At 37.8% G+C, this 12867-nt stretch overlaps 1 protein-coding gene across 10 annotated transcripts in view; it reads left to right on the top strand.

Annotated features, from left to right (window-relative positions):
* Positions 1-12867, top strand: part of SYNE1 (spectrin repeat containing nuclear envelope protein 1) — a 410287-nt gene that overhangs the window by 68343 nt on the left and 329077 nt on the right. For all 10 annotated transcript variants that reach the window (XM_045842725.1, XM_045842724.1, XM_045842726.1 and 7 more), the window contains exon 3: positions 6687-6748. In XM_045842725.1, coding sequence (XP_045698681.1) covers positions 6687-6748 — 62 coding nt within the window. The remainder of the gene's footprint in view (positions 1-6686; positions 6749-12867) is intronic.

Raw genomic sequence — 12867 nt, 5'->3', positions numbered from 1 at the left:
TCAAAATGATTTAACTATGACTTTATTATCTGATAAAACTGATATAGTAATTTCTATGCTATCTTTGGACAGCACTGTGGTGGTATAGCAAGAGGACACATGGAGTCTAAAACTTGGCTCTGGCACTGAGTGACTGGTAAAAATGCTTAACTCTGTGTGCCTTTGTTTTCTTATTTGTAAAATGGGCATTGTTATACTTCCTAGTTGTACATTTGTTATAGGGATTAAATAAGTTAATACATATGTAGTACAAATTATATTTAATAACTAATTAAAATAAAGTGTAATCTATACATGGAGATATAGAGATAGATGTGTCAGTGCCTGGGCACACAGGAGTGTTGCCTATTTCATACTGGTTTGTTTTGGATATGTACTTGACAGTTAAAATAAAAGCACATGCTTAAAATCCTGGCACTCTTTACATTTGATGGACATATCTAAAACTTGTCCAAACTAGAGTTGTTATTATTGATTTCCTTCATTCGGCCATATTTGTCACATTTGTAGGCAATGAGAACAAAGTCACGGTCCTCACTGAGCTCACATTGGCAGGCAGATGTTCTCGTTGGCAGGCAGATGTTCCGAGCCGAAGCCTAGGAGCACTCAGCTCTGGAAACACAGATTTGAGCATCACTCCTCACACTGTGCAGAACTGAAATTATATTTTGTGTAGCTGTGCTCCTCACAACGTCTAGTCTAGTGTTTTGCAAACACTCGCTGTTCAGTAGATGTCAGTGGAGTGAATAGAATTCCACCTTTCTTTGAATGATGGCAAATCGCCCCTCTAATGTCACGTGTTTAAACATAAACACATTATGTTTATACCTCTAATTAAAGCCTTTCCGGACCTTCCCGGACCTTTCTTTCCGTCTTAGTTTTCTCTTTTTGCCTAAAAAATCACCCCAATCTTTAACTATTTATTTAATTGTTTTTATTGAATTTATTGGGGTTAAGTTGGTTAATAAAATTATATAGGTTTCAAGTGTACAATTCTTTAATACATCATATATTGTATGTGTGTTTGCCACCCAAGGTCCATTCTCCTTCTGTCACCATTTATCTGTCCTAAGCCCTCTTCTACCTACCCCGACACCTTCTCTCTCAGGTAATCATCATACTGTTGTCTGTGTCTATGAGGTCTGTGTTCATTTGTTGTTTGCTTAGTCCCTTTACCCATTGCACCCTGTCCCCCCAACTCCCTTCCCTTCTGATAGCTGTCAGTCTGTTTCCTGTATCTATGAGTCTGTTTCTACTTTTTTTGTTAGTTTATTTTGTTCATTAGATTCCACATATGAGTAAAATCATACAGTACTTGTCTTTCTCTTATTGGCTTATTTCACTTAGTATAAGACCTTCTAGGACCATCCAAACTGGTAAGATCTCCTTCCTTTTTTATGGCTGAGTAGTATTCCATCACATAACTGTACCATGTTTTTTTTATCCATTCATCTTCTCATGAGCATTTGGGGTGCTTCCAAATTTTGGCTATTGTAAATAGCACTGCAATGAACATATGGGTGCAAATATTCTTTCAAATCAATGTTTCAGGTTTCCATGGATATATTCCCAGAAGTGGAATCACTGGCTCATAAGGCAGTTCAATTTTTAAATTTTTAAGGAAATTCCATAATGTTTTCCACAGTGGCTACAGTGACCTGCATTCCAACCAACAGTGCACAAGTGTTTCTGTTTCTCCACATCCTTGCCAACACTTGTGATTTGTAGATTAATTAATGATAGCCATCCTGACAGGTGTGAAGTGATACCTCATTGTGTTTTTAATTTGCATTTCTCTGATGATTAGTGATACTGAGCACCTTTTCATATGTCTATTGGCCATCTGTATGTCCTCTTTGGAGAAGTGTCTATTTAGGTCCTTTGCCCATTTTTCAATTGGACTGTTTGTTTTTGGGGGGTGTTGAGTTGTATAAGTTCATTACAAATTTAGATATTAGATGTATCGGCAAATATGTTCTTCCATTCAGTTAAATGTCTTTTCATTTTGTTTATTATTTCCTTTGCTGTGGAAAGCCTTTTTTAGTTTGATGTAGTCCCATTTGTTTATTTTTTCTTTTATTTCCCTTGTCCAAGGAGAAATATCAGAAAGAAATTGCTAAGAGAAATGTTAGAGATTTTACTGCCTATGTTTACTCCTGGGATTTTTATGATCTTGAGTCTTACATTTAAGTCTTTAATCCATTTTGAGTTTATTCTTGTGGGTGGAGTAAGAAGGCAATCTAGTTTTATTTATTTATTTTTTTGCAGATATCTGTCCAATTTCCCCAACACTATTCATTGACTAGACTGTGTTTATTGCATTGTACAATATGTTATTGTACCCTTTATCAAATATTAACTAACCATGAAGTCATAGATTTTATTCTGGAATCTCTATTCTGTTTCTTTGATCTGTATGTCTGTTTTTATCCCAGTACCATGACGTTTTGATTACTATGGCCTTGTAGTATAGTTTGATATCAGATAGAGTGATACCTCCAATTTCATTCTCCTTTCTCAAGACTGCTGAGAATATTCAGAGTCTTTTGTGGTTCTATATACATATTTGGAATATTTTTTCTAGTTCTGTGAAATGTACCATTGGTATTTTGATTAGGTGTAAGTTAAATCTATAAATTGCTGTGGGTAGTATGAACATTTTAATGATGTTAATGTTTTCTATTCATGAACACAATATATGCTTCCATTTATTTGTATCTTTTTCATTTTTTCCTCAGTATCTTATAATTTTCTGAGTATAGGTCTTTTATCTCCTTTGTTAGGTTTATTCTCAAATACTTTATTTTTTGTTGTTGTTGCAAATGAAAATGAGATCGTTTTCTTAGTTTCCCTTTCTGATGGTTCATTATTGGTGTATAAATATGCCACTGATTTCTAAATATTAATTTTGTATCTTTCTACTTTACTGAATTCATTTATCAGTTCTAGAAGTTTTTTGGTGGAGTGTTTAGGATTTTCTATATATGGTAATATATTGCCAGCAAATAATGACAGTTTTACTTTTTTATTTCCAACTTGGATGCCTTTTATTTCTTTTTCTTATCTGATTGCAATGGCCTAACTTTTAGCACTCTGTTGAATAAGAGTGGGGAAAGCAGATGTCCTTTTCTTGCTCCTGATCATAGGGAAATGCTTATAGTTTTTGCCCATTGAGTATGATACTGGCAGTGGGTTTGTCATATATGGCCTTTATTATGTTGATGTATGTTCCCTCTATTCCTTCTTTGCTGAGAGTTTTTATCATAAATAAGTGCTGGAATTTATCAAATGCCTTTTTTGCATCTTTTGATACAATCATGTGATTTTATTCTTTATTTTATATATGTGGTATAGCACGTGTATTGATATGCAGATATTGTGTCAACCTTGATCCCAGAATAAATTCCACTTGATCATGGTGTATGACATTTTTAATGTATTGCTGGATCTGGTTTGCTGATATTTTGTTGAGGATTTTTGCATCTATGCCCATCATGGGTACTGGCCCATAATTTTCTTTCTCTGTAGTGTCTTTATCTAGTTTTGCAATTAGAATAATGCTGATCTCATAAAATGAGCTTGGAAGTCTTTCCTCTTCTTGAATATTTTTGGAATAGTTTGAGAAGGATAGATGTTCTTTGAGTGTTTGGTAAAATTTGCTTGTGAAGCCATCTAGTCCAGGACATTTATTTGCTGGGTTTTTAAAATTATTATTATTATTATTATTATTATTGCTTTGATTTAATTAGTTGTAATTGGTCTATTTCAGTTTTCTGATTTTCCTGATTCAGTTTTGGAAAACTGTATGTTTCTAGTAATTTATCTATTTCATCTAGGTTGTCCAGTTTTTTTGGCATATAGTTGTTCATAAATTTTCTTATAATCCTTTGTTATATCTGTGGTGTCAGTTGTTACTTCTCCTCTTTCATTTCTGATTTTATTTATTTAAGCACTCTCTCTTCTCTTCTTTCTGAGTCTGGTTAAATGTTGTCTCTCTTGTTTATCTTTTCAAAAAATCAGCTCTTGGTTTCACTGAACTTTTGTATGCCTTTAATTTTTACCTTTATTTCCACCCTAATCTGTATTATTTCCTTCCTTCTGCTTACTTTGGTTTGTTTGTTTTTTTTTTTTTTTTTGGTTGATATGTTCTACAACCATTAGATGTAAAGTTAAATTTTTTATTTGAGATTTTTCTTGCCTATTGAGGAAGGCCTGTAATGCCATGAATTTCCCTCTTTAGACTGCTTTCAGTGTGTCCTATAACTTTTGTGTTGTTCTGTGTTCATTTTCATTCGTCTCAGGGTAACTTGATTTATTCTTTTATTTCATTGTCCACCCATTCATAGTTTAGTAATATGTTATTTAGCCTCCATGTCTTTGTATGTTTTCAGTTTTTTTCTTGAAATTGATTTCTAGTTTCATAACATTGTGGTCGGAGAAGATGCTTGACATGATTTCAATTCTCTTAAATTCATTGTCTTGTTTTGTGTCTTAAAATGTGGTCTATCCTAGAGGATGTTTCAGGTGCACTTGAAAGGACGGTATATTCTGCTGCTTTGGGATGAAATGCTCTGTAAATATCATTTAAGTAGATCTTGTCTAGTGTGACATTTAAGGCAGCTGTTTCCTTGTTGATTCTTTTGTCTGGAAAATCTATCCACTGATGTCAATGGGGTGTTAAAATCCCCTCCTACAACTGTTTTACTATAAATCATCCCCTTGACATACATCAAGATTTTCTTTATATATTTAGGTGTTCTTATTTTGGGTGCATAAATGCTTACTAGGGTTACATCCTCTTGTTGGATTGATCCCTTTACCATTATGTAATGTCCTTTTTTGTCTCTTACTACAGCTTTGTTTTAAAGTCTATTTTGTCAGAAATAAGTACTGCTCCACCAGGTTTTTTCCCTTTCCATTTGCATGGAGTATCTTTTCCATCCTTTTACTTTTAGTCTGTGTGTACCTTTTGTTCTGAGGTGGGCCTTTTGTAGACAGCGTATATATTGGTCTTGTTTTCTTAGCTATTCAGCTGCCCTATGTCTTGATTGTAGCATTTATGCCATTTACATTTAAAGTAGTTATTGATGGGTGCTTGTTTATTGCCATTTTATTTTTTAGACCTATGTTCCCCTCTCCCTTTCTCTCTTTGTTTTTTTTTTTCTTCTGTTGTTGGACTATTTGTTGGAAGGTAATAACCTCCTTTAGTGGGTTTCTGCCCCCTGCCGGGAAACTCTTTATTTCAGCGTCAATTTTAAATGATAGCCTTTCTGGGTAGAGTAGTCTTGGCTGTATGTGCTTGCTTTTCATCACTTTGAATATTTAATGCCATTTTTTTCTGGCCTGAAGTATTTCTGTTGAGAAATCAGTGTTGACATCTTTATGGGAGCTCCCTTGTGGGCAACTGTCTGTTTCTTGCCGCTCTTAAGATTCTCTCTTTACCTTTACCCTTTGCATTTTAATAATGGTGTATAAAAAAAGCTTTGACACTTTTTTGTGTGTTATATTTCTGTCAGAGGACTTGATTCTCCAAGGTGAACTCTGAAGTAAAATCCCAATATATGGAACAGGTCATAATTAATCGGGAGGGCCAGGGGCACAGCACTTTGTCTGCATGTCCTCTCCTGAGCCCCAGGATCCCCCTGTTTTCCCAAAGACTTAACAATTTAAAACAGTGTTCACTTACTATCTCCAAACTTTGGTGGGTCAGGAGTCCATACACAGCTTAAATGCATCTTCTGCTCAGGGTCTCAAATATCTGCACTCAGGGTGTCAGCTGGCTGCATTCTTATCTGAACTAGGGAGGAACCCACTTTCGAACTCATTCAGGTGGTCAACAGAAATCATTTCCTTGCTGCAGTTAAGACTCAGAGCCCCAGCTTCTCACAGGCTCATCCTCCCTCCTAAAGGCAGCCCACACTTTCCTGCTATGTGGCCCTCCCCATGGCATTCACAGCACCCTGTGTTCGCTTCTTCAAGCCAGCAGGAAAGTCTCACACTCCAGTCGGCTAAGGTGGAATCTTATGTAACATAGTATATTTATGGGCGTGGCATCCCATCACCTTTGCCATATTAGATGCGAGTTACAGGTGCTACCTGCAGTCTGCCTACGTGAAGGCGTGGACTCCACAAGTGGAATCTTTGGAGGTCACCCAAGAGAGCGTTCACCACTCTCCCCATCCGGGTGAAGTCCCTGTCTGCCTTATGTGTACAGCTCTGTGTCATCGCACTGCTGTACAACCCTATACTCTGCATAGTCCTTGCTCGTCTGTCTCCACCTCTAGATAGTTCATGGCAGAGACGTTGCCTTGTTCATCTTTGTTGTATCCTTTTGCACACAGCATAAAACTTGGCACTTAGTTGATCTCAGTGAACTTTTTAGAAACAGTTTTATTGAGGTATAATCATTCAGTGAACTTCCAGTAAGTGCCTAAAGTTAAACATAGAGCTAACATATTGTAAATTTTAAAGCACTTGCTAATAATTCTTAAAGGAGTAGCCTAATTGATTAATATACTTGAAATTGTACCAACTCTTCTTTTAAGCAATAATTGATAAAACTGAATTAGAAGATAAAATAATATTACAGTTACTTCTGGCGCTGTATAACTATGACTATGAATTTTTTGCATGATATAACTTCATGTCATACTGTATTATCTCATAAGATTTTTCTTTCCTTCTAGATGAGCAAGAGATTGTACAAAAACGCACTTTCACCAAATGGATCAACTCTCATCTGGCCAAGGTAAAGGAAACTACCCAGAGTTCTGGGCTTACTTAGTTTGAGCCCATAAATCATTAAGCACACAGCATAAAGGAATGGTTCTTTCTCCATGGTCACAATTACTCATCAGCGATGTTGTCAGTCCTATCAGTTTAACTGTCGCCTACACACAGCATTAGCTCACAACCCCTCTGGGGAAAAATGAACGGATAGCCAGAGTCAAGAGTGGTTACATCATGTCATTTCCAGGAATCTTGATGAAATATTCATCCAGTCATTTCTTCTGTACTTACGTGTATGCCATATGGAAAGGACAGTTGGTGCTGGATTTTCATTGTCGTGTTTGTTTAGATTGAGAACAGAAAGAAGGAAGGAGTGATCTGCCCTGAGCAAAGAATTTTACCTGAGGAGTTCAAAACAGTGGCTTGTCTCCCCTCACAGGTGTTTTGATAGAAAAGTAAATGTGATGCCAAGACACTAAAAAGACTAATCATTCTGAGATTGACAGTGACATTAGTTTGTATCAGTGACTGTATTTGTATATTGTGATGACCTTGAACATAAAAATGAATGTAAAACAAATTCTAATATAGCTATATTACAATAAAAGTAAGCTCTTATAATTGTGATGAAAAAATATGCAAGCCAAAAAAAACATTGCATTTGTACAGATAAATACTGAATACAAGACAATTGTCTGATTTCAGTTAGAGGATCCTTTTGCTGAGACCATGTGGGAGGTTTTTGATAAAGGGCTTCCCCAAAGTCTCTTATAGTTCAGAAGCAAACAAAACAAGAAAATGTATTTTAGTCCCATTGTACAAATTAACTGCTTACTGTGTATCCATAAGAGGCTTTGGGGACAGAAAGAAAACGATATTAAGGCATTTTCCCAGGGCTTGAAAAGCTCACAATCCAGCTAAAACTGAAGACTAGAATGATGTGTCTGTATGCAGGATGAACTGGGATTATCTCTCCTATAATCTCCTCCCGAAAGTGAGTTGATGATGAGAAGGGAATTCTCTGGGTGAGAGGCTGCAGCGGATTCTGCCCTGTGGAAAGGCAGGAAGTGCCTCTCATTTCTGTCTTGGCTGGTGCCAGCCAGCAATCACTTACACTATAGAACTGTCATCCACTGGGAAGGTTATTATTTCATTTTTTCTCTTTTTTTAGATTTTATTTATTAATTTTTAGAGAGGGGAAGGGAGGGAGAAAGAGAGGAAGAGAAACATCAGTGTGTAGTTGCCTCTTGTGCTCCCCCCATCAAGGACCTGGCCCACAACCCAGGCACAAGTGCTGACTGGGAATCGAACCTGTGACCCTTTGGTTCACAGGCTGGCACTCAATCCACTGAGCCTCACCAGCCAGGGATATTTTTTTCTAAAATGAAAATAGAATTTTTTTTTCATATTGTTAAAAGATTACATGCTAATTGTCAACAATAGTAACAATAAACTTCTTATAAGTGTAAAGAAAGTAAAAATGACCTTAAATCTCACAGGTCTGATGCATTCATCACTAACATATTAATTGCCACTTTTCTACACATAGACACGAAATTTCACAAAAATGGTTTTATACGATAAGGATCTGTGTGCCTCTATTTCACACAGCAAATCTCTCCATGACAATAGTTACAGAGCTGCGCAGTCATTTTAGGGGATGAATGATTTCTGTTGTAAATATAATAAAATTATTTATGTCATAAATTACTCACCAGCTTACAGATGGGCATTTATGTGGTTTCCAATTGTTTGGTATTATATAAGACACCACCTTGAAAGTCCTTGAGCCTACATCTTTGCATACTTGTGTGATTTTTTTTATTATCGATTTCTAGAAGTGAGTGGCTAGTCCATAGATACATTTTTAATTTAATAGGTACCAAGAGCTTAGGTGAATGCCCATTCCTTACACCATAACTCATTTTAAAGTTAATAGTGATTTCTAATCCAATTGGTGAAAATAACTTATAGTTAATTTTTTATTTAAAAGAATAGTTTGAGTACCTTTGTGGAAGGTTTTAAAGTGAAATTCTCCGGACGCACTTCTCCCATGTACCGCACACTCGAAAAGAAGGACGATCTGAGTGTGCGCCATGGCACACAGCGCGCCAGGGGCCTTTGCGGAGCAACGATCTTCCCAGAGTCTGTTTTCAAGTCTGTTTTGCAACTCTGCTTTGTTATTGTTTCACGCTACGTAGTTATGTGATAGCTGGCTGTGGGAATGGGCTTTGCAAATGTGTGTATTTTTTCTGTGCTCTCCCAGCCCTGCTTGGTGACCTCGCCCCGCGACTTCCCATCTAAATGCCCAGCCCTACCTTTCCTGTGTAGTGCAAGCCTCTCTCATTCATGAAGTCCCTTCTGACCCCGTGTGACACTCTGTGCCTGTCCTCTGGCAAATGCTCCAGGAGTGTCAGCCGCCCATCCCCCTGCAGCCATCCTTCAGGGCCATCCCCCACCTTCTCTGGTTTTCCTGCCTCGGGTGCTGTTTGTAGAACCTGACATCTCGGCACTTGCCCAGAACCTGTAGCACAGGTGAGGTTCAGTCTGTCTCTGGACTGTTCCCCATCTCAGCTCCCGATAACACTGCAAAGTCTATAATAAGGCATGTGCTAATTCTTGGAATTTCTTTATAAATCCTAGCAGCTCTAAGCACAGTGCTGAGTACCACAGAGAGGTGTTTGATAAAAAATAACAGCAAAGACTCTATACATTTTCTTATTTTGTTGTAATAGTAAAGACATCACTGAGGGGGAAAAAGTAATGATGAACTTCTGGCATTGTGATAAGTGCTTAACGCTGGCTATTTTATAGCACTTGTCTTCCTAAGTTGTTGCCACTGAGGTTTTAATCCAGACATGAATCTAAAGTCCACATGATTTCCCTGCTTTGCACATTTTTGCATCTATAGTATTATTTTGAAAGACTCAGGAGAATTATTATCTCCACAACTGCTCCTTTATAACCATAATGTGGTAGATCATTTTTATTCTGTTTCTCCAGTGTACTTGTGATGTTTTTCTTTCCTTGGGTCATCTCAAACACTGAAAGCAGAAGCAGAAAAATTAGACCTATACTTGTTATCCTGAATTTATTTATATTAAGCAGGTAGTGTCTTCCCAAACATAAAACCCACAAGTTCATTGGAGAATGTTTTCCTTTTCCTACTCACTTACATTTCAAAAACATTTGCAGAACCTCATCGGACACCATTATCCTCCCTTGGCTGTTGAGAGTTTTAGGACAGCTGTGGAGTAGATGTTTATGTCTTCAGCAGTTGATCGCGTGGTCCCCTGTACATCCCTCTCTCTTTCCCGGCCTTTGACTGCCTTCATCCCCCTGTGCGTTTCTATTTCCAGCCCCATTTCTTTCCCATTCTCCCACCCTGCTCTCCCACATAGGTACCATCTCTCACTCCCCCACTCTGTCTCCTCCTCTGTTAGAAGACTACCCAGCATTCTGTCTCTATCTCAATCTCCCCATCCCCATTTTTGTCATTTTCATCTCTATTTCTGTGTGTACGCTGTCACGATAAAAGCGCGTGTGCATTCTAGGCTTCCTAGTCTCACCGAGGTCACAGTTCCAGACACACCCAAATTACCATGGAAACACATTCCCTTCCCATTGCCTTGTGCTCACTTTGGAGAATCATGGCATCTCACCCGCGACAGAAGAAAGGTCAGTTTCCCATCTCTGATTCAGCCTCTCAATCAAGACATGGGGTCACCTTTTCTGCTGTCTCTGAGAGAAGGCTGGCTCCCAAAGCAATTCTGTGAAGCTAGAGGGTGCTTGGTCCCATCGTGCTAACACCCTGTGGACGTGACAATGAGCACATGTGTGCACACATATGCACACACACACCCTCAGTCAGCTGGAGTCCACAGAAGCGTATGTCATACCGAGTCTCACTAAGTCTCTCATGAAAACAGCTTCTTAAACGTTTGGTCCGTGGCTCCTGGTCACCCTTCAGCAACACACTGATATCTCCCCCGACCACAGGTGTTTGCTCACAGAGCACACCAAAGCCATACTTAGAATAAAAATAGTTCTGACAAAAAGTAATCCACACAAAAAAAACACAACTTAACCTGTTCCCAGGTCTTTCCTCCAAATTTTTTTTTATTTTATTCATTTATTTCTAGTGAGAGGGAAAGGAAGGGAGAACGAGAAGGGGAGAAGCATCAGTGTGCTAGAGAAACATCCATCAGTTGCCTCTCGCACATGCACACTCCCAGCCAGGCACCTGGCCCACAACCAAGGTATGCGCCAGGACCAGGAATCAAACCGGTGACCTTTCGGTCTACAGGATGATGCCCAACCCCCTGAGCCACACTGGTCAGGGCCTCTGGAGGTTCTTGAAACCAACTTTTCCTTTTTTTTCCTTATTAAATAACCAAAGCCAATGGTGGGTCAGATTAAGCTTGGTTTGGTGTATTGTTTGTTTGTTTACTTTGTCCAGTGAATACTTAACCAATCTATAAGCAGTATTAGTCAGCTTGGGCTGCTGTAACAAAATATCATTGTCTGGGGCACTTAAACAACAAACATTTATTTCTCACAGTTTGAGAGGCTACAGGTCCAAAATTAAAGTGCCAACTGGTTTGCTTCCTGGTTCCTGGTGAGGGCCCTCTCCCTGGCTAGGTCTTCACATGGGAGAGAGAAGGAGAGAGGGAGGGAGAGAGAGAGAGAGAGAGAGAGAGAGAGAGAGAGAGGGAGAGGGAGAGAGAGAGAGAGAGAAGGAAGGAACTCTGGTCTCTCTTCCTCCTCTTATATCCTGATGTGGGGCATCACCTCACAAGCTCATCAACACCTAATTACTTCCCAAGGCCTCCCTTCCAAATATCACCACATTGGGGTTAAGACTTCAACATTTGGATGCAGGGGGGTACACAGTCAGTACATAACAGGCCCAAGTTCATTAAGTCTGGCTTGAAGTACATAAGAACTAGTTACAAACCTGCAGATAAACACAGGTACTCTGTGCCAAGTTGAGGTAGTAATGCACTTCTCTTTCATAGCAATTTTTTCCATGTGTGGTAATGAATCCCTGTTGTACATAACTCTGTGCTTTGTAATTATATCAGATAATCCCACAACCAAACCATCTAGCAGAGTTAAAATACATTTTATTCCTTAATTGTGTTTTTTCCCCTACAATTTTCTGTTGGCCTCTACTGATAAAGTTTCTCCAATGACCCATGTCAAAAATATTTTTATGCTGCTACTCAAGATATTAGTCCTAATTTCACCTATTACTTATGCTATGTAACATGACAAGTTATTTAATCTCTAAGAATAAAAAAAGAGTGCTAAATTGACAGGAAAAAACATGAAAATTTCAACTCTCTTCTAGAATGCAGGTTGTAAATATTTTGTAGAATTTCTATTGTCTGGGATGTTTCACATAACAGTTGTGGGAATTTTTTGTGGATTTAATCTAGAATGATAAAACAATTTCATCCTAAATTTTGTGATTAATGTCTTGCTATTACAATGCTTTTTTGAAAGGTTTTAAGCAAACTAGGAGATACTTTTCTTTTTAATTTTTAATTAAATTTATTGGGGTGACAATGATTAATAAGATTACACAGGTTTCCAGTGCACAATTCTGTGATGCATCATCTGTATATTGCTTTGGGTGGTGGGCACACAATGCAAAAATAATTTTATTTTAAAGGGCAATTTAAAAGACTCCCTATTTAGAAACTTTATATCTGTTTTCTTAAAATCTTCTTTGCAAATTGACCATTGACAAAAATAGCTTAAATAATAGATTGTGGCAGGTTTAAGAGGTGGGGTGTTGAATCGATAAGACAAAAAAATTGATACTTCTGTCTAAGAATCGTTGGATCTCGGCTGCATTGGGAGGACTGCAAAAGATTCTTCATGGGGATGAATTTCAAAAGGTTTTTTAATGGGAAATTTTTATTTTTATTCTTGTCTGCTTTGCTCAGTTGCAGACTAATGAACTATTTCTAACTAACATTACAAACTCTTTTTACTAATGACATTCTATTGCATTGCAACAATTATCTGTAAATATTGTGACAGCAATATGAAGTCCTCGGGTGTAAATAAGAGAGCAGTCTGTCTTCAAAAATGTGCTTATCTCAAAACAAAATCTTATTAAAAGTAGGG

This window comes from Phyllostomus hastatus, unplaced genomic scaffold (genome assembly GCF_019186645.2).
Source record: "Phyllostomus hastatus isolate PE091 unplaced genomic scaffold, TTU_PhHast_1.1 phas_contig_40, whole genome shotgun sequence".
In the NCBI taxonomy this organism is placed as follows: Eukaryota; Metazoa; Chordata; class Mammalia; order Chiroptera; family Phyllostomidae; genus Phyllostomus; species Phyllostomus hastatus.
This window is presented reverse-complemented; position numbering and strand designations above follow the sequence as displayed.